We start from the raw sequence: 21,723 nt of genomic DNA, 5'->3' as shown, positions 1-21,723 counted from the left end.
TATGGATGTAATTCGTAAAAGAAACAGAAGATTTAGAGCAGGTGGCCACATGCAGCTTGGTCTTTGTTGCAAATTTATGCAGGTGCATCCAGGAAGCCAGGCCTTTAGACATGGATCCTACGGATTCTTTGGAATTTGGACCCTCTTACACCTAAACCAAGATCACAGCCTCCCATACCTACAAGGCTTTGTGGACACCACAAATGAGTGTATCAGGCTGATGGGGACTGTGCAAAATGGAAAGTTTATGCCCATGTAAAGAGAGAGCTAATTCTAAGCAAACAAAGACAAAAAGTGCAACAACTTGTCAAATAAACACATCTGTGGGTCCTATTTACCTGTGATATCCCTGAAGAGCTGAGGTCACTTAAAGTGTATCACCTCTCTCCCAAAATTATCAAATAAAGAACACTACAACCAAATTGGAATAAGCGACTAATCCACATTTAAGTAACTCAGTAGAAGTCCCTAGTTCTAAGTGTCTCGGGGAAGCAGACGCTGGTCATCTGGTGGTTTTTAGTCTGCGTCAGGACTGTGTGGTTAATGTCCAGAAGACATCCTCTGGACTAAGGTACTCAGAGCCCACACCTCCTTGGAGGGACCGACTCCATCAGGACCCAGCCCTCACTGGGCTCTGGAACCGCTGTATCAATCTAGACCAGGAAAGAGGCAGGTGGGAGAAAGGTAAAGGCTAAACGTCCACAACTGGACAAGGACAGACGTGAAGACTCAGCTGCTAAGTGGAGGAAGCAGAAAACTCCTACAGGCAGCCCCGCACATCTCTCTGTGATAATTTGCCTTGCGGGTCCAGTCCGCTGGTGACCCTAAGCGCTTACCACTGAGTCCTAATTGAACCACCATCCCCTTCCTGCATTGGAAGTAATGCGCTTTAGGAAAATCAATCCATTTGTAGGGGGAGAAACCAGACTGGTTTCCTGCTACTGCTCATATTTTCACTAAAACTCCATTTTACTGGAAACAACATTGAAAAAAACAGCACATTTTATTCAAAATAAGGCAATATTGGTATTGACAGCGCTGCAGCGATAATGAGGACGATCAATTTTCCCTTCTCCATTATGGGGTATTGAGCAATTTTGGAATAAAGTTGTGGCATCGCTGAGACAACATCAGCATTTCTGTTTTTCCCTTTTGAAAACTTTTTATTTCTTGCATGTTTAGATTTTCAGTGTTCCTGCTCTGGTGGGGGACAAAAAAAAAGCAAAAACAACAACAAAAAAGCCAAAAGTCCCCAAAGCAATAAGTGAAGTGCTGGTAATAAAAATTGGAGATTGTAGACATTTGTTTTTAATTCTTATTAATAATACATTGTGTTGTTATTTTTGCATCTTGCTTCATCCAGACTGTCTCCCCAACTCTCACCCCAAATTAAAAGACTGCAGTTACCAAATAATCAAGTTCTTGGAGAGGGAGGGTTCTAGGCAAGAGGATGGAAGCAGCTCTTCTGTTTCGAGCAGAGGAGAAGGAAAGCAGAGGCTCAGGCTCCATGGATGCAGGAAGGGATGTTCAGAGCATCAGAAGGAAGATCTGGGGAAGGGAGTCAAGGAGGTTGGGTCGATTTCCACATAGAATCGTGTCTTAAAGTAAAAGTCATGGAATCGTTTAGTGTAACTTGGATCTGGCATTTCTTCCTTCCGTTTCTGGCCTCTGTTGGCTTACGTGTCCCTCTAGAGTTCACACTGGCTGTGCAGATACCACAGTTATAGAGAAGGGGATTGTCTTCGTCCATCCAGGCTGCTATAACAAAATGCCATAGACCAGGGGCTTACAGACGACAGAAATTCATTTCTCACAGTTCTGGAGGGTGGCAAGTCCAGGATCATGGTACTGGCAGAGTCAGTGTTTGGTGAGGAACCGTTTCCTCACTCATGGTACTCTTCTCGCTGTATCCTCACAGCGTGCAAGGGAGAAAGAAGTTTTCTGGGGTCTCTTTCCTAAGGCCACTAATCCCCGTCATGAGGGCTCTACCCTCAGGGTCTTCCTAGGTGGCGCAGTGGCAAAGAATCCAACTGCCAATGCAGGGGACACAGGAGGTGTGAGTGTGATTCCTGGGTCAGGAAGATCTCCCGGAGGAGGAAATGGCAACCCACTCCAGTATTCTTGCATGGGATACCCCATGGACAGAGGAGCCTGGTGGGCTACAGTCCACGGGGTCTCAAAGAGTTGGACATGAGTGAGCATATAAGCAATACCCTCAAAGGCCCCTCCTCCAAATGCTGTCACACTGGGCGTTAGGTTTCAACGTCTGAATTTGAGAGGTGATGGGGGAGGCATAAAGATTTCATTGCAAGGACCATCTTCTTCGAGTAATGAGATCTCTCCTTGATATCAGTGATGTTAGCAGAGTGATGAAATCCTACCTGGAAGCACTCCCCTTGAAAACCCATTCTACTGTAGTTTGCATTTGAAACTAAAAGTAGTCTAAATTTTTAAGTTGAAAATATTACTGGAGATATTGTAACAATGGGAATTTCACCAGATGCCATCAGTTTGAGGAAAAAGCTATAGATGTCATGCTTCTGAAAGGCATGGAAGGGTGGGAGGGTGAGCTGTGTGACGCCTTCATTTAAAAAAAAAAATCTAGAAACGGATGATTAACAGTGTATATGTTTCGCCATACATTGTAATCCTTGAAACATATATACTACAAAACTGTGTTCACAGTCTAAGGAAGAATGCCATCTTATTAAACTCTGTCCCTTGGTGATGCAGACATGCCCTGAACCATCTCTGGGCAGGGTGGCCTTGAATGACTACGTGCACAGGGAGGTGATGATAGAGGAAGGTGATTCTGAATGTTGGGTTCAGAGTCCTAAAGTAAGTGCCTCATGGTGACTGCTGGCTTTACATTGGTGGACTAACCTAGACATCACCTACTTCATCATAGATCCCTCTTCTTGAAACCAGAGTCTAGGGCAGAGGTGTGCAGTATGCAGAGCAAGCCACAGCCTTTAGCTGTGTTCCTCACAGTAGAGTCCAGACAGGGTACCAGTGTATGAGGTTTGTGGAGGGGGCTCAGGAGAAGGGAGGTGAGGGAAGCAGGGTGATGCAGGAGAAGGACTGAGTGAGGATGAGCCCGCAGGGCAGGGGTCTCAAGTGTGAGGGGTCTCAACCACAGGGGCTGAGGCAGGGCCCCACTGGCTATCGTCTGGGGGTGGAGTATACGTGTGTGTGTGTGCGCGCACGTGCCGCTTTTATGTATGTGTGCAGGTGTCCATCTATACACGTGTATGCACACACGAAGATACACGTGGGGCTACATAGCAGGGCAGCAACCACCCAGGGGAGCTGACGTCCACAGGAGGGGCAGCTGTGACAGGTCCCCTCACCTGCAGAAGAAGGCCCCCGTAGCCTCTGCTGCAGGAAACTGCCTTTAAGATCAAACTGGTATCCTGGTGATTTCAGACAATCTCATACAAAGTAAAAGAAAAGGACACTCTTTGGAGATTTTCTGAAGGAAATTCCCTTTCAGTGGAGGCTGGGAATGCCAAGGGGTTATCTTTTTATGAAGAGAGGAAGATTACGAAAATAATGTAATGTATTTGGCTGAAATGCTGACGAGGCTGACTCTATGCCTCTATCCTGTGGGCTTCAAGGGCATAAAGACAGTAAAGTGAGTTGAAATCCAGCAAGGGGAAGATAAGAGGGCAGCTGTCTGTGGGTCTGAATGCACTTAGCCCAGACAGACAGACAGAGGAAGTGGGTTGGAGGGGAGGCTTCTCCACAGCAGCTGTGACTTCAGAAGCTTGTGCAGGCTGGGTGGTTTGACCTGAGGAGATGGAGCAGGCTGCAGCTGCCACAGGATTCCACCTTCTGGGCCAGGGCGCAAACTGAAACCCGGGACTGTCCAGCGAGAGATGCTGGTGGTTGGAGGGTAAGGTATGGGACCCTCCAGAGGGCCCAGCCGCTGCCCAGCTCCAGCTACTTCTCAACGAACACCCAATGGCAAAGTGGCCTGACCAGGTCTTTCCACCTTTTAAGAGAGGCCACATGTCTGGACTTCTGTGTGGAATCTCCAGTATTTTAACTGTTAGCAATTCAGAAATGTCGTATGGCTCAACCACCACATATTTCAGACTGAAGTAGGCTCCCACCTGCCGGTTTGCAGTCTGTTTTAAGCTGTCTTCCTATTTGGCAGCTTGTGTGAGGAGGGTACCTCTGAGGGTGTCCAAGACAGACTGTGCTCAGTGAGAACAGGCTGTGGGGCGCTCAGCCTCCTCACCTTCCCACCAGCTCAGGTCCTAGCTGGGAGCTGACCAAAGTGGCCCCTGAAACATGCTGACCTCAAGGGCTCACCACTTGCTTGCTTTGGTTACTCTAAGCTTTCCAGGGAGATCCAGTGCTCCGTGGCCGGTCACATCCAGTCCATGGTGAAGTCGGAGAAGAACCGTCAGGTCATGTGTGAGGCGGGGATGCTCAGGACCCTCATGACTTCTTGCCACAAGGCCCTGGCCACCAGCAACAGCCCCTTGCACTCAGGCCTCATCAGGATTTTTGAAAAGCTTGCTTCCCAAGCCATCGAACCAGACGTGTTAAGGTACCTTGTGCTGCCCGTTAAATCTTGCTGAGCCCCTGGTAGCCGAGCTTGTGCACAGTGGACAGTAAGAGTATCCCCGTGCTCCTCCTGCCTTCCCAGCATTGGCCACTGCAAGCCCAGGTGGGAGTCTTGGGTCCTCGTGCAGTGTGCAGCCCGCAGAGGGGACGTAGCTCCTCTTATGGAGCTGATGGTCTGGGGGTGAAGCAATAAGCCAGGGGTCCTGGAGAATTCAGAAAGTGGTGGAGGGGATGCTAGTGCAGTGTGAGAGCTCTGTGGAGCTGCGAGGACCACAGCTGGGAGACTGGGTGTAAAGAGGGGGCTTCAAGGGGACAGTGGTGGCTGAGGTCTACGGCCTGTGCAGATGGTCACCAGACGAGGAGAGGAGGGAACCAGGCATGTGAAGACACCCTGATGAAAGGGGTGGGGGGAGCAGTGGTGGGAGCGATGAAGGCTTGGCGGCCAAGAGAGACTAGGCCACAGGGAGCCTGACTGGCATCAGGGGCCGTGGCTGGGACACGTGACGTGAGGGGGACAGAGGCAGCACCTCTGTGTCCTGTGGGCCTTCCCAGTGGCCCCTGCGCGGAGCCACATGTTTTCTGGAGAGTCACAGTGGCGAGCGAAGGTGCACAAGGAGGAGCAGACACAGAAGACAGAGCCGAGGAAGGAAGGCAGGAGGGAGGTCAAGGGTCTCTCCGGGGCCTGTGGCCCTAAAGGGTGTGGGTAGAGGGAGGGTGGTGCTCAGGCCCACAAGCTGCTGGACCCCGGGAGGCATACAGGACCAAGTGCAGGGGGGCCAAAGGCAGCCCCTCCAGCCAGCAGGCGGGGGACCCAGGGGCCAGGCCAGCCTCTTCCACCTCTATTCATGGGGCTGTCAGCCAAGGCCCCCGTGCCTAGCCCAGCGGATCAGTCAGGTCCACTAGCATCTTAGAAACAACGTATGGCAAAGTTATTTCCCTACAAAATCCTTTCCCTCTCCAGGTCCAGTCTGGGGCTTTTAGCTGGTCACTGGTTAAGTCAAAAGCACCTACATTCACCAGCTCTCTTGTCTGAATGCCAGGTCAGGGACACCCTGGTTCTGTATGGCCTGAGGAAAAGGATTCCAGGCCGAGAGGGGAAGGCATGCTGGGGGAACCAGCAGGCTCTGGGATCTAGGGCAAGTGTTCAGATGGAACTGGAGGAAACTTTTGGCTAAAAATGTCATCATTTGGCTCTCTTGTTTTTTATGATATTCAGACAGTTTCTAGGCCTTGGAATTGCTTCACCTCCATCGGCTGCAACGAAAAAACTCAGTTCATCTCATGTGCATGGCGGGGACTCTGGATGCCCAGGTGAGGACAGAGAGAATACGGGCCGGATAAAGGGATTTAAAAGAGAACATGCGTTTCCTGTAAGGAAGCTTTTGTGGAATATGGGAAGCAGAGAGATTTAAAAATGGTTTTGCCTGCTGCTCAATGGAGCAAATGAGGAGAAACAGAAAGATCAGATCCGTGGTCCCCAGGTAAAGACCAGATCTGGAAGGAGGAGGACTCCTAGCCCCATATAAGATGGTGATGGTGAGCATGTACTTGGCCCCTTTCTGTGCCTGGAGCACAGCAACCTTCATGTCACAGCATATGCAGGGGTACCCAGCATGGCCCCTGGACAGAAGAACAGTGTCAGCTTCACACAGCTCACAGTTCAGCAAGGAGTTAGGGCGTCTGGAGGACAAAGCATTGGCCTGGTTCCTGGCATAATGCTGGTCCAGGGAACCAGCTTGGAGAAAAGAAAGTCATGGACTGCATAGGATGTTAAGGCTAGGAGGCCCAGTTGAAAAGTAAGGATGGAGAGTCAGGAGTGGGCCAGGAGTTGGAGGTGGGAAACAGAGCTTTTGAGGAGACAGGCTGTTGTGGAAAAGAGTTGGAGGTCAGAGAGCCAGGACGAAGCCCCAGTGAGGGACAGCTAATGGGGCAAGCCAATGACAGCAAGAGAAAACGTGTAGTAGAAAGGAGTGTGGCTTCCCCGGTGGCTCAGAGGATAAAGCATCTGCCTGCAATGCAGGAGACCCAGGTTTGATCCCTGGGTTGGGAAGATCCCCTGGAGAAGGAAATGGCAACCCACTCCAGTATTCTTTGCCTGGAGAATCCCATGGACGGAAAGGAGTAGTGGCAATGATAGAATTAAAGGGAGAAGAAGCTTCCAGGAGGAGCAGGTTGTCACCACTGATTCAATGTTATCAGCATCAGCAGAGGTCTCAGGCAAGAGGGTGAGTGGGAGGGCCCGGAAGGCCACCCTTGGGGCTGGGAATCCCTGGGGCTCTGCAGAGCCCTCCCTGGGGACTGCGCAGAACAGGAGTGGAAGTGCTTTGAGCAAAGACACAGCTCTTCTCCTGCTTGCGGCCCTAGGGTCACAGGCAGCGATGCCAGTGCCTGCTGAGGGCTCTGCAGTGGCCCCCGGGGATGCCGGCCCTCTTCCAGCAAGCACACAGGCCCTCAGGCCCATGGGGCCGTCCCAGACCTCGACCACCACCCTTCAGACAGCACTGAGCCTCATCTCCATGACCTCCCCCCGAAACCTGCAGCCTCAGAGGGCGGCCCTGGCTCCATCCTTCGTGGAATTCGACATGTCCGTGGAAGGTTACGGGTATGACCGGCTTTCATACACTTGAAATACACTTCACTGATTTCCCAGTGCCTTGGGTGAATTATAATATTGATTACAAAACTGTAGTTTCTATCAGCTCTCACAGTCAGCTGTGGAAAATATTTGGGTCACAAACACCCCATCTTCAAGGGCAGCATCCCTAGCCATCTAAGGCCAGGACTGTCTCCTTCTGATGTCTGCATTCCAGACTGCCCTCCCCTCCAGCCTCCAGCCAGATTCCTTTCTTACCGCTGCGGTGCCAGCATCAATCACTTTGTGTCCTGGGGGCCCCATGATCTAGGAGGGAGTGAGGCCCCTGAAGTCAGGCAGAGGGGCAGACGTCACATCAGAGGTTGGCTTGCGGTTCAGTGATCTGAGACCCTTTCCTATTCCAGCTGTTTGTTTGTTCCGACTCTGGCTACGGTGATGGGAACCAGCACCGAGTATTCAGTCTCTGGAGGGATTGGGACAGGTATGTGTTTCCCTGGGGGCTTAGCTTGCTGAGGTCCCCTCCCCCTGACCTGGGAGTGAGTCCTTGGGGAGTCTCGATTTCAGATTTCCTTTTGGCATTTCCAGAAAGCATGAGTCTTCCTCTTGGTTCCACATGTCTGTAGAGGACTCATCCTTCCCTTTGGTCGTTTCTGTCTTGAGCCAGGGGGGTCCTGTTCACTGTGCATCCCAAGGGCCCAGCCCACAGCTCTGCACATACTGGGGCTCGGGGAACACTGATGGGCTCGCTGGCTGACTGGGAAGCTGAGCCTGGGTTTGATGCCCTTTGTCAATGGCTAACAGAGGCCAACATGAACACCTCACCCCACCTGATGGTTCTAGAAAAGAGTGTGAGCCCAGTGCCGACGGCCACTCAGGAGCAAGCCTGCCCTTGGCTCATGTGGGGGTCAGCTGGGCCTTGGCATGCTTTGTACAGAGCTGCTCTCGGCTGAAGACCAGGCACCCACTGTCAGCAGAGCCAGAGTCTGGGCTTCTGTGGGAGGGTGGGTGCTGAGGAGCCGTGGCATTTACAGCTCATCAGGGCAGAGCTCCAAGCCTGATTCTGCCCATTCAGTGAGGACAGTGGACCCCACCTGTACTGCCAGCCTGGGTATCCCTAGAGTGAGTGCTCCCCAGGCAAGGTTTGGCCTAGCTAGTCCAGCTTCCTCTGCCCCACATAGCACACAGGCCGGCTTTAGACCAGCTGACCAGTGGGCCACGTGGTGATGGATCTCAGGGATGTGCTCTCTCTCTACTCCCTTAGCAACGCAGCATAATAGGTGGGTCAGAACTGGAGAGAGGCTCTGAAGATCTAGGCTCTAGTCCTGGAGGAAATATGACTTATTCCTGCGAGTATGATTAAGGAAGGAGACAGACACGAGCGTCGTGCTGCACGGGTCACTGTGAAGTGGGTGTGGGTCAGGCAGGGCCCAGTACTGGCACACAGCAGGGCCACCCCTGGGCCGAATCAGAGCCACAGTGAGTCTAGACAGGCTTGCACAGCAGGACAAAGCCTCAGGGCATGCTTGTGTTCTGACCCCAGGCGCTGCCAGGCCCTTCCCTCCGCCCGGCGGCCTGACCTTCTCCTGCTGGTTCCTGATCGGCAGGCACAGCGCAGCCACGGAGGGCCATCCACTGCGCTTCCTGACCCTGGTGCGCCACCTGGCCAGGACCGAGCAGCCTTTCATCTGCCTCTCCGTCAGCCTCTGCCCGGAAGACCTCGCCCTGGTTGTGTCCACAGAAGAGAAAGAGTTTCAGCCCCTGGGTGAGGTTTCACCCCGACCTGGGGGATGTGGGACTGAGTCAGCAGCTCTTGACCCAAGAGCCTGGGGTGCCTGCCTGCCCTCAGCTGTGTAGGTAGCTGGCTGATTCTGATTCTGCTGCCTAGAGCTCAGCCTGGATCTCAAGCTCACCTGCCTGCAGTGGCCCAAATTGGACTGTGATGGCCAAGTCCAGGGTGTTATGGCCATGCCTGTTTTTGTGCCCCGTTTCATAGTGAGACCTCGACTTTGGAAGGCCCAGGATTTGGCCTGGTGTCCTTCACACACAGCCCAGCCGCCTAAGCTCCTTCCCTTCTGGGACTTTGCCAGCCCATGTGTGTCCCTATGGAGGCAGTCTAGTGGTGGGTAGACCCCCAGCCTGACTTCTGGGTCTGAACTCCAGCTATGCAACCTTAGGCAAGTTGCCCCTCCTCGCTGTGCCTCAGGATGGGAGCCTGGGGATCGTGATAGCACCTGCCTCAGTGTCTGGCCCAGAGCAAGGGCTCCGGCAGCGAACGCTCCTGCTGCTGTTAGGATTCGGAGGGCGGCTCGGTGCTCGCGCGGCTGGCACTGGGGGCCCTGGGGCTGGGCTGCCGCTCCCTGACGCGGCAGGTGAGCCTGGGGCTCGTGTTCTCGTGCAGATGTCATGGAACCCGAGGACGACCCTGAGCCTTCTGCGGGACGCCAGCTGCGGGTCAGGTGTGGCCAGCTGCTGGCTTGTGGTCAGTGGCACCACCTGGCTGTGGTCGTCACCAAGGAAATGAAAAGGAATTGTACAGTCTTGACCTACCTGGATGGACAGGTCATCGGCTCAGCCAAGGTGAGATGATGCCCCCAAGCTGTGCTTGTCCCATGGCCATGCCTCCTAGTCATAGAGGTAAGAAGCATTCACCAAGAGCACTAAAAAAAAAGTCCTCCAAAATGTGAACTTAACTTTTGACTTCAGTTGTTAACAATTCGTCTTACCTTGCGCCTTCCTGCCTTCCTTCCTTCCTTCCTTCCCACATTAAATATTTATTGAATACCTAATATATGTTAGGTATTGTTTTAGGTGTTAGGAACTGTCCATGCCCACCAGTCAAATACCTCTAGGAGCATCCATATAGTACAAAACAAGAGGTACATTTATGAAGCTTGCTGTAGCAAGAGCCTTCTTACCCTCCTTACCATGGAGTAATAAGGCGTTAGGAGGAACTAACAGGATTTGGGCTCACTTTAGGTGATTTTGGGAATGGTTGAAAAAAGTAGAGGTCAGTCAGTTCTGAATGGGGTGCTGTCAGATTGACAATTTAGTATCTATGTATGTTCAGAGCTTTTAATCAGGAAGCAGAAGGAAAGGGAGAGAGCTTAAACTGTCACTGGAGAAAGAGCAGTGGTCACTCACGTTAGCCAGGACGAAACGTGTGGTTACATTTGTGGTCACCCAAAGTCTTTTTTTTTTTAATCTCTTTAGGCATAATTACAGAGTGGGCTAGTTTTGGTCCTCTTTCACAGAGTATGTTGGCATCCAGTCTTGTTTCATAGAATAGATTGTGTTCTGTGAAGCAGAACATGTATTGTGAGGCTGAGAGCCTTGTCCTATTGATATCTGGACCTTGCTTCCACCTAGCACAGGACTGGCACACAGAAAGCAGGCTACACACACTTGATGAATCGTACTGAATCTATAGTTACAAGGCTGATGTGTCGTTTAGTGAATTGACACATAGATGGACATCCAACCTCAGGGGCCTGCTAAACCAGAGTGAGTCAGCATGGAGGTTAGAAGGTATGTGACGCCATGGGAATATGTCAAAATATGCAAAATATGGCGTGGAGAATGGCCAAGGGCCAAGACTGACAGAGATGACTTTCCAGCAAGTGAAATTTAAATGGGGTAAACATAAGGTCTGTGTTTAGATGCGGGTGTCTGTTGAGCAAGAAAAAAGATGAACTTAGGTTGGAGATGAAACAGCTGTTCTCAAATGTTAGAAGCTTATTCGCAACTGGTATATCCTCTTTAGTGAGGTCTGTATTTATGTTTCACTCATTTCTAATTGGATTCCTTACTGTTTTACTATTGAGTTTTAAGAGTTTTATCTAAATATTTTAGATAATGGTCCTTTGTTGGATGTGCAATTTTGTAAATAATTTCTCCTAATCTAGAGCTTTCTTTCATCCTCTTTCACATGGGATTTTGCAAAACAAAAAAGTATTTATTTTTCTTGGGAGCAATTGTAGTTTCTGCATGTTCTTTGTTAGTCTATAGAATGCAATTTATTTTTATGTGTTGATCATATATCCTGTGACTTTGATGAATTCACTTATTAGGTTTTTTTTTGTGTGTGGATTCCTTAGAAATTTCTACATGGATGTGCCATTTGCAAATAGGGACAGTTCTAGTTCTTCCTTTCTAGTCTGTAGCTATATTTAGTATGTAAAACTTAATGTGCCAACATTGGACTTTAAAGTTCTTTGTGAAATGACTGGAAAAAAAAAGATGAACCTTTTGGTGACACTTTATATTTTTTATCACATTTACTTCCAAAGGCACAATGTCAGTTTTTTACTCCCATGCGGCTTCCCAGGTGGGGCTGGTGGTAAAAAATCTGTGTGCTATTGCAGGAGACTCAGGTTCAGTCCGTGGGTTGGGAAGATCCCCTGGAGGAGGAAATAGCAACCCACTCCAGTATTCTTGCCTGGGAAATCCCGTGGACAGAGGAGCTTGGCGGGCTACAGTCCTTGGGGTCATAAAAGAGTTGGGCACAGCTGAGAGGACATACACACGGAATTTTTTTTATAAACTGTTTTATGCGGTGTTTCTCAGCTTTGAGAGTTATCTTTGCAATGTTTCTGAATAAAGTTTTTACTTTGAGAGATGAATAAGGTACATCATTTTTTGTTGTATGTATTTATTTGATTAATTCTGAGATTAAATACATCCCATCTACCCCTTTCCCCCACCTTTTTGTTTTAACAGATGTTATACATTCAGGCCTTACCAGGACCATTCCTTTCAATGGATCCATCCTCATTTGTGGATGTTTATGGATATGTTGGTACCCCTCGAGTCTGGAAACAAAAGTCATTACTAACATGGCGTCTGGGCCCCACGTACTTCTTTGAAGAAGCCATCTCAATGGAAACTCTGGAAGTTATTAACAAACTTGGCCCAAGATACTGCGGTAACTTCCAGGCTGTGCACATCCAAGGTATGGGGTGTTTTGATTTATAATAACCTTGCTGACTCTCATTTTTAAATAGACATCCAGTTATTTATAGGTTATTTATAAGGAAAAAACTCATCACAGGCCAGTCATTAAGGAAGTCCTCTGTAATTGGATTATTATATATTTACAAGCCAATAGAAAATGTTGCAGAAAAGGAAATGACAGTCTCCTGTAGGTTTCAATTCCAGAGTACGTAATAGAGAAAAGTAGGTAGGTAATATCATCAGCAAAGAAGGAGGGAAGAGAATGAGATAAATAAGTTACATTCCTTTTAATGAAGAAGCTTTTTAACTAAAGTATACTGTTGTCTTCAATTATTAAACAGGCAGACAAAACATCCACATTTTCATTATCGATTGTTGGCTGTTCAAGCAGGGAGTATTGCTCTCTGTGCTCTGCCAGGTCGAGGGGGTCAGCTCTCCTCTGGGAAGAACGGTAAACGAGTCTGTGTACTGACGCTTTCTTGCATGGTGAAGGGTGACCGGGCACAGTGGAGCATTGTGGTCTTCAGGCTTCATGTGTTCTTTGATCTTCATTTCCTCTAGCAGCGAGCACTGGCAAGAACAATGCGAGGAGGCCAGGTCAAGGGCCAAAGTTTCATCAACTCTTTGTGTACACCATGCTTCTCCAGTAGCACAGAGAGCTCTCCTTGCGTGAGCACTTGTGTGCTAAAACCAAGGGAGGTGTTTACCATGGACACGCAGCTCACTGAAAACCACAGGGCTTTCAGCCCAGCACTTTGGTTTTGGGGGTGAGGTTACACTCACAACAGATGTCTCAGGACTTAGTAGCTTCATACCTGGAGTGCTTCTATGTTATAGTAGGTTAGTATTGTGAGATTTCTATGTGTCAGAAATGACAGGCGGGGACAAAACATATAATATATGACATGCAATGTAAAAGCACATAACAGCTACAAACATTGCTCAGTGATGACTTTGCCAGGTGGCAGCAGATGCTCACTCTTCTGAGGGTTAATCTCCTACTCAGTAAAGCGAGAGTAGAAAGAACTGAAGATGTGTTGTTGTAGGAGAGGATCCTGGTGTGGAAGTGGCGCCCCTGGTTGCAGAGGAAAAGCTTTCCTTTGGCCTTCACATAGCCAGCTCCTCCGTGACCAGTGTTGCAGACATCAGAAGCACGTACAATGAGGTGGACAGCCGTCTGATTGCCAAAGAGGTACACCGGCTAACGCCCCTTGCTGCCCCTTTTCGGAATAAAGATCTCATGGCTTGCTGCAGCCTTCAGTGCTTAAATGAACACCAATTCACATTTGTGTGTGTGTGCTGACAGATGCACTTCATTTGTGAAAATATTCTATGACTCCGGCCCATTCACTCCTCAAGACCAAATCTCTTCTTTCAGAGAAGAAAGTAGGTGCTCTTCATTCTCTTCAGTAGAGCGAGAACAAACGGAATGTTTAAACAACGTTTGTGGCCCTGGGAACACTATTAAACTTCCTTTTCCTGGTGCTTCTAACCCCTAAGATTGTAAAGTGGTCTTTGAGTCATTGTGTTTAAGCAAAAATTTGCAAAGCAGCAAGCAGACAAGTTAGTTAGGTAAAGAGGCCATTAGATTTCCTATTTCCTAATCCCCTGCATAAAGAGCTCTTTTGCTTATGTTGATAAATTTGGGCTCATTTGTTTATATTCTGACAGACAGAGGGTCCCCTCCCTTTCCTGAGGAGGTGGGATCAGGGGTTAAGTCCTGTTGAGCACTAACATTGTGCCTTCCCAGCACAGTCTTCTGCTAGAAGAGGCCAGGGTCCCGTCTTCTGGCCCTTGGAGACCAGTGATGCCAGGACTTGCAGAGATGGATGCCCCTAGACTGGGAAGAAGGCAGCCCTGGGCATCTCAACACTGTTATGCCTCCAAGTGTCCTAAGGGCCTTCCTACTCTCATCAGCTCCTCGTTGTGAGCATTTGTTTAATTAGTGACCATGTGGGACATCGGTGGCACAACTGTATAATGAAAGGTTCTCCCTCCTGATTAAGCCAAAACTGAGAGGCAGGAAAGAACCTGAATTTTGACTTCAGTCCCTCTGATGTTGGTTTAGTTATTATTTATCCAATGGCTTACACTAACAGATATTATGGTGTAATATTCCCTGGGGGCTCAGAGGGTAAAGCGTCTGCCTGCAATGCAGGAGACCTGGGTTCGATCCCTGGGTCAGGAAGATCTCCTGGAGAAGGAAACAGCAACCCACTCCAGTACTCTTGCCTGGAAAATCCCATGGACAGAGAAGCCTGGTAGACTACAGTCCATGGGATCGCAAAGAGTCGGACACGACTGAGCAACTTCACTTTCTTTCACTTTCACACTAATGGAGTGCCAGGCCTCAGGATGCCTGCCCTCCAGGAGCTCCTGAACAAGACCTCCTCCTCTCCAGGAAAGTTGCTTAGGACTACTGCTGCTAAGTCACTTCATTCGTGTCTGACTCTGTGCGACCTGAGAGACGACAGCCCACCAGGCTCCCCCGTCCCTGGGATTCTCCAGGCAAGAACACTGGAGTGGGTTGCCATTTCCTTCTCCAATGCATGAAAGTGAAAAGTGAAAGTGAAGTCGCTCAGTCGTGTCTGACTGCAGCCTACCAGGCTCCTCCATCCATGGGATTTTCCAGGCAAGAGTACTGGAGTGGGGTGCCATTGCCTTCTCCTGCTTAGGACTAACTGTTGCCAATTTCTCTAGATGAACATTTCATCCCGTGACAGTGTCGTGCCTGTGTTCTTGCTAAGAAATTGTGCTGGTCACCTCTCGGGTTCTCTTCGAACCATTGGAGCTGTTGCTGTGGGCCAATTAGGTATGAACTTTTACTGCTATTTGGGAAGAAGAGCATGTGGCTGGCATCACTTGTGCAGCCTGGAATTCTGGGGGTGGTAGGAAGGAAATGGCAACCCACGCCAGTGTTCTTGCCTGGAGAATCCCAGGGATGGGGGAGCCTGGTGGGCTGCCGCCTATGGAGTTGCACAGAGTCGGACACGACTGAAGTGACTTAACAGCAGCAGCAGGCAAGACTGAGTGGGCTGAGAAGCTCAGCTGGTGAGAGTGAGAGTTGAGAGTTAACCCCCACCAGAGAGTCAGCTTCTCTGCAGAGATCAAATCACTCTGCTGTATCTGACAACTGGTAGTGAGCTTGCTACTAACCAAGCTGGCACCTATGCACAACGGAGCCTATCTAGTGAGTATCGCGGGGCCTCTGAGCAGAGGCAATTGTGGTGGTAGTTTGGGTGAAGAAAACAACCGGTGACCGTCCCTTGCAATCAGGCAAGAGTGAAACAGAGAGCTGGTGCCAGGGGCCGATGCCACAGGGTCTAGAGCCCAGACAAGAGCCAGAGGTTGTCAGAGCAGCCAGCTCAGAGGGCGGCTGGCTCAGTTGGCACTCTGGGCCAAGACAGAGGGTGGCGGTCTGAAATCCCCTGGGCTGTTTCAGCCTTCTGGGACCCAGAGAGGACTCAGCACAGGCTCTCTCAGTGACCTAAACTTTTAAAGCCCTTACTCTTCCTCCCAGCTTGTCCTGTGCACAGGCCCCACAGCTGTAAGTGGGTGATGTCCCTGACAGCTCTTGCGTGCTGCCAGAGGAGTTTCCACTGCTATGGAGCCGTGGTGTGCTCAGGGATGTCTTTGTCCCACACAGGGGTAAGGGTGTTCCACTCCAGCCCTGCTGCCAGCAGCCTGGACTTCATTGGCGGGCCCGCCATCCTCCTGGGCCTCATTTCCTTAGCAACGGACGACCACAGCATGTACGCGGCTGTGAAAGTCCTGCACTTGGTCCTGACCAGCAACGTCACGTGTGACCGCCTGATGCAGCACATCTGTGGGTACCAGGTACGGCCACCCTCCCACCTGAGTCTGCAAATGCCTCCCACCAGCCAGCAGGAAGCTGTCATCCCTGCGGAACAGGGCGGAGCCTTGGCGGCCCCAGTAGACTTTTGGAGAAAGCAAACTGAAAGTGCCTTGGTCCCTCAGCATCACCAGAGCAGAGGGCCAGGTGACAGCCAGCCGGAGAGGGGCTCTGATCAGGATGGGGATGCCCACCTGTCTGTGGCTGCCAACGTCTTTCACTGATGAATTCAAGCATCATTTGCGGTCCCCCTACTTTGCATCTAGCATGACAGCTAAGAGCCCAGACCTTGGAACCAGAGTGCTACGTTGGAATCGAGCCTCTTCCTCGCTTTCTATTAACTCTTCCTGAGCTACTTACCCTCTCTGTCTTGGTTTCCACATCCGTATAATATGATCTGTTGGGTCTCCTGTATCATCAAGTTGCAGTGACGACTAGATGATTTAATACAGGTAAAGGGCTTAGAATTATGTCTGGCCCAGATAAAATGCCTAGAAATGTTGGCCAACTTTAGTTCTTAACCTTTGTGCCTCAGTTCTCTTCTGTGTAAGACAGGAATAATAACAGCCCCTATTGTGTAGGATCGTGATCACAGAATTAATGTGTGCTGAGTGCTTAGAAGACTGGCTGCTCAGAGTAATTGCTGTGTGTGCACCATGATTATATGGCTATTTACTGTTCATAATGTCAGATGAGACGTGGACACTGCCCTCCAGGAGTGTCCTGCCTGGCTGAGAGGCAGCCAAGAAAGGAATCACGGAGGGCAGCAACTAGGGTCGGAGTCTAGACAAAGTCACTGGGGCACAACAGCTGCAGGCTCCTTCTGGGCCCAGTGAGGTCAGGAAAGAGCCTCCTTGTCTCTTGGGCACCCACGTCAGGGTCTTAGAAGAAAGCTGTCTGGTGTCATGTCAAGGACTGGCCGCAGCTGGACCACGGCCTGCGTCTCCTGCCTCCTCCATTTCAGGCACCTTTTCTTGCTTTTCCCTACTATCACACTCATTTGGCATGAGGTATATGTATTACTTCCTGGTGGCTCAGCAGTAGAGAATCCACCAGCAATGCAGAAGATGCTGGGAACTCAGGTTCTATCCCTGGATCAGGAAGGTCCCCTGGAGGAGGAAATGACAACCTGCTCCAGTATTCCTGAAAAATCCCATGGACAGAAGAGCTTGGTGGGCTACAGTCCGTGGGATGGCAGATTCGGACATGACTGAACAGCTGAACACAAACCCTATGTACTTGTTGCCGTGCTTATCAGGAACAAAGTGACAGAAAGGAGGAATACGGGTGAGGCTTGGACAGAAGCGTCACCCCAAGGAGCAGGCGAGGGGTGGGTTCCAGAGTGCAGGCGAGTGGAAACCGGCTCACGGCAGGAAGGGACGCGGTGCAGGCATTTGTGGATCTGGTGGTGAGGAGATGAGAGTGCTTGTGTCTTGGTTCTAAACTCTCAGCTGTGTACTGGGTTGGGTGGTGGTGGTGGGAAGTTGTGGAGAGAGGAGAAGAGTTGAGATCATCATCTGTAGGATGGGGAAAGCCAGCTTACAGAACAGCAGAGTTGCACTGCCAGGCCAAATTGAATACCAATTTGACATTTGATACTATTAATGTAGAGTGAAATCAGTCAACTTGGGTGATTTTTCTCATGCAACTTGCAGCCATTCTAATTATGTCCTGGTGGGGGAGTGGGGAATGGCCAGATCTGCCAAAGAAGCAACTGGAATAGACTGAAAAGAAACTATTTGCTGATCTAAATTGTCTCAGTTTGGGCTGCTATAACAGAATACCATAGACTGGGTGGTTTATTAGCAACAGAAGTAAGTTTTCTCCTAGTTCTGGAGGCTGGTAAGTCCATAGTCAGGACGCCAGCAGGGTCAGGTTGAGTGAGGCCCCTCCTGGATTGCAGATGGCCAACTTCTCATTGTATCCTCACACGGCAGAGTGGAGAGGGGAAGAATGCTCTCCTGTGACTCTTTCGAGAGCACTGGATGAAGGCATGAGGGTGGAACCCTCACAGATGGGATTAGTGCTTCCCTATTTCCCAAAAGACCTGCCTCCAAATACCATCACACTGGGGACTAGGGGTTCCTCATATGGAGTTTGGGAAGAACAAACAGCCAGTCCATAACAGCAAGCGAGACTTTTCAATGACATACTGGAGAGTGTCTGAGAGGACGGGGAGCAGGGCGGACTCCAGACCCAGGAGTGGGGAGCTGAGCTGTGAACGAGCTGGGCTGAGAATCTCAGTGAAGTGGGTGAGCACCCAGATACAAGTGGATGGTAGGGCAGCCTGACTTCCGTGCTGCTGAGGTCAGCAGAGACAGGAGGCTAGGCTAGATCCACCTGGTGAGTCTCTGAGATGAGTGTGGATCAATGGGCTCCAGTGCCTGGACCCTGTGTGTTGCCAGTTTCCCAGGGCCTGGCACGGCAGAGTGGCAGAATGGCACATCTGGTGGCAGCAGTGACATCTGTGTGGTGGGCATGAATGTAGGACCCCGTAAGGGAAAGTGAGAAAAGCACGGAAAGGTGGAAGGGAGCCAGCAGACAGTGGCATTCCGGAAATGTGGAAAATTCAGGAAGGAGCCGGGGCCCACAGGGAGAGGTGACGCCGCAGAAGCACAGAAAAGTGGGCACCGCCGGGGAAGCAGCTGCAGAAGCTGGTGTATGTTTTCCTTCTGAGAAAAAGGTGATGGAGGCGGTCGTCCCAGAGAGCAGAGTGTTTCCAGACTGGGCGGACAAAAGGTGCGGGCAGGAGCAGGCAGATGAGGGAGACAGAGCCCTGATGCCGCATTCACTAGGAAACTGCTTTGTGTTTTACCCTTTGCAGATAATGGCATTTCTCCTGAGGAAAAAGACCTCTTTTCTGAACCATCGCATTTTTCAGCTGATCCTGTCTATCACTGGCACTGCAGAACTGGGCTTTGGGCCCTCCGTAATCACCAACGTTGGTGTCTTTCAGCACATCCTCTGCAATTTCGAGGTAAACTAGAGGTTGGTCGCTAGCCCTAAAGATACAGAAAACCTGGAGCCTCCGCTAAACCCAGGGAATCCGCTTCCTCCATGGTCAAGGTGGTAGTGAGAGAGAAAACCACGAAGGCTTTGGAGCTCAGAGGCCCTGCTTTATAATTAACTCCTACCACCACTAGGCTGTGTGGCCTCAGACAAGTCTCTTGACTTCTCTGAGTCTGAGTCTCCTGTGTGAAAGGGAGACCATCGTCTCTCCCTCACAGGCTGGTGCGGGAGTCAAATCTGCTACTATCTGGGAAAAGATTTTAAAGCTGTAGGCTTCCATACATAGGATACTAAAGCATACCAATCCCTTCGGATGATGCTTTGCTGTTTAGAAATGCCCCTGTAAAGAAATGAGTGAGAGACCCTGAGGGCTGAGTGAGGAGCATCGGGCAGACCTTTGGGCAGATCCCTTCACAAAGCCTCATTTATTGAGTGATAGTCACACACTGCTATGTTCTGGAGGCATGGTGATAACCAGGACACGGCTCCCACACACAGCCATCTGGGCCCAGGACAGGACGTAGCTGGTGCTACAGTGTGCTGGGTGCCACTGAGTGGGGACAGGGCCTTTGGGGAGTGTGAAGAGGGGACAGTCAGCCCAGCTCGTGAATCAGGGCTCTGGGGCTGAGTTTGGCAGAACATATTCAGTGGGGGAATGTTCCAGGTGGAGCGGACGTCACTTGTTCACATGTAGGGGTGAGAACAACCTCAGGCCTTTGAGAGCAGGTGGCTTGGGGCACCTGCAGCGATGTTATTGCAGGTGGGGGTGACTCTTTGCAACCCCATGGACTGCAGCACTTGAGGCTTCCCTGTCCTTCACCATCTCCTGGAGCTTGCTCAAACTCACTTCCATTGAGTCAGTGATGCCATCCAAACATCTCATCCTCTGTCATCCCCTTCTCCTCCTGGATCTGGAGATTGATGCAAGGATTGTGGGGGACGTCAACCAGACCTGGGATATGGGCTCCCAGTGCACAGCAGGAAGCAACTATCCAAAATAGCCTTCAGTTCGGTTCAGTTGCTCAGTCGTGTCCGACTCTTTGCAACCCCATGAATCACAGCACGCCAGGCCTCCCTGTCCATCACAAACACCAGAGTTCACTCAAACTCATGTCCATCGAGTCGGTGATGCCATCCAGCCATCTCATCCTCTGTCATCACCTTCTCCTCCTGCCCCCAAACCCTGGTAAACAAGTCAGCCTGCCTTGACCACACTGCTGCCCCTTCTAAAATGCCGTAGCCATGCTCAGGCATCTTGGCTCCTCTGTATCATTGCCACCAGCCCAGCCCAGGAATTACCCAGACAGGAACCCACCGGGCCCCCACTGCTGTTCCTGGAACCACCTTGGGCACCACCCGTCCCCTCCCTGAATAAACTAACCCCTCAGCTAAGCTGGTGCATTTCACACTGGGGTTAAGAAAATAGGCAACTAATAAAAACAAGCAGAAAAGATGCTTAAAAAATCCAAAATACTGGAGCCGATTATACAGAGTGAAGTAAGCCAGAAAGAAAAACACCAATACAGTATACTAACACATATATATGGAATTTAGAAAGATGGTAATGATAACCCTATATACGAGACAGCAAAAGAGACACAGATGTAAAGAACAGACTTTGGACTCTGTGGGAGAGGGAGACGGTGGGATGATTTGAGAGAATGGCATTGAAACATGTATACTATCATGTAAGAAACGAATCGCTAGTCTAGGTTCGCTACAGGATACAGGATGCTTGGGGCTGGTGCACTGGGATGACCCAGAGAGATGATATGGGGAGGGTGGTGGGAGGGGGGGTTCAGGGTTGGGAACTCATGTACACCTGTGGTGGATTCATGTCAATGTATGGCAAAACCAATACAGTATGGTAAAGTAAAAAAATAAAATTTAAATTAAAAAAAATAAAATAAAGAAATAAATCAATAATTCAGATAAAAAAAATCCACAGTAAACCAATGAAATAACGTAACATTTTTAAAAGATTGAGAGGAGAGAATTTTTAAAAGAAGAAGGATTTCCCCAGAGCTGGCTACATCAAGTGAAGTCAGGGCAGGGATGTGTCTGTTGTGTTTGGAGGTCACTGACAGGCCCAGGGAAGAGTGAATGGTGGAGCTGGGCGTGAGGTGAAGAGCGGGGAGGAGGCTGGAAGGAGACAGTGGGTTTTTGAAGAAGAGAAAAAGAGTGTTTCAGAACTTAGGAGACTGGAGCAGTGGAAATACCAGTGTAAGAATCAGCTGTTGATGGGACAAGTCCTTCGAGGAGAGGGAAGGTTTGGGGAGTGGAGAGTAGGTCACAGTGGAAGCGGCAGACCCTTGGTGACTGGTTTGCGGCAGGGAGCGGCGGGACATCGAGAAGCTGAAAGGGACGGGAAGTTGACGTCATGCGAGCCTTAGGCCTGTGGCTTCAGCAAAGGCCACCCCTTTCTGAGAGTGAGGTCGTCCTAGGGGAGGGGAGAGAGCAGAGTCTGACACGATTCATTTGAAATTCAAACTACTTTAATGCAGACCTCTTAATACAGTCTTTAGTACAGGGGTTATGTACACAGAATAACAACCAGAAGGCTCAGTTATGCATGTTTTCCAAAATCCAGATGGTATTACGTAAAGCGATTCCTAAAAGAGCTGGGTGGCCTCAAGTGTGCTGGGACAACTTGTTACTTTTCTAAAGCTCTGGAGCAGAAGACATGGGGAGGCGTACGCTTCAGGGTGTCTGTCTTACTTTCTCAGCTCCCCCAGTTCCCTAC

At 50.1% G+C, this 21,723-nt stretch overlaps 1 protein-coding gene across 2 annotated transcripts in view; it reads left to right on the top strand.

The window, feature by feature from the left end:
* The window catches only part of WDFY4 (WDFY family member 4), a 247,195-nt gene that overhangs the window by 77,486 nt on the left and 147,986 nt on the right, over positions 1 to 21,723 (top strand). For both annotated transcript variants that reach the window (XM_040242853.1, XM_040242852.1), the window contains exons 14-24: positions 4,344 to 4,558; positions 5,792 to 5,886; positions 6,940 to 7,177; positions 7,573 to 7,649; positions 8,709 to 8,930; positions 9,567 to 9,745; positions 11,885 to 12,116; positions 13,165 to 13,310; positions 14,819 to 14,930; positions 15,765 to 15,955; positions 18,796 to 18,948. In XM_040242853.1, coding sequence (XP_040098787.1) covers positions 4,344 to 4,558; positions 5,792 to 5,886; positions 6,940 to 7,177; positions 7,573 to 7,649; positions 8,709 to 8,930; positions 9,567 to 9,745; positions 11,885 to 12,116; positions 13,165 to 13,310; positions 14,819 to 14,930; positions 15,765 to 15,955; positions 18,796 to 18,948 — 1,860 coding nt within the window. The remainder of the gene's footprint in view (positions 1 to 4,343; positions 4,559 to 5,791; positions 5,887 to 6,939; positions 7,178 to 7,572; positions 7,650 to 8,708; positions 8,931 to 9,566; positions 9,746 to 11,884; positions 12,117 to 13,164; positions 13,311 to 14,818; positions 14,931 to 15,764; positions 15,956 to 18,795; positions 18,949 to 21,723) is intronic.

The sequence above is a fragment of the Oryx dammah genome, unplaced genomic scaffold (genome assembly GCF_014754425.2).
Source record: "Oryx dammah isolate SB20612 unplaced genomic scaffold, SCBI_Odam_1.1 HiC_scaffold_6, whole genome shotgun sequence".
NCBI classification, from domain to species: domain Eukaryota; kingdom Metazoa; phylum Chordata; class Mammalia; order Artiodactyla; family Bovidae; genus Oryx; species Oryx dammah.
The sequence above is the reverse complement of the archived record's forward strand: the minus strand, read 5'-3'. Positions and strand labels throughout refer to the sequence as shown.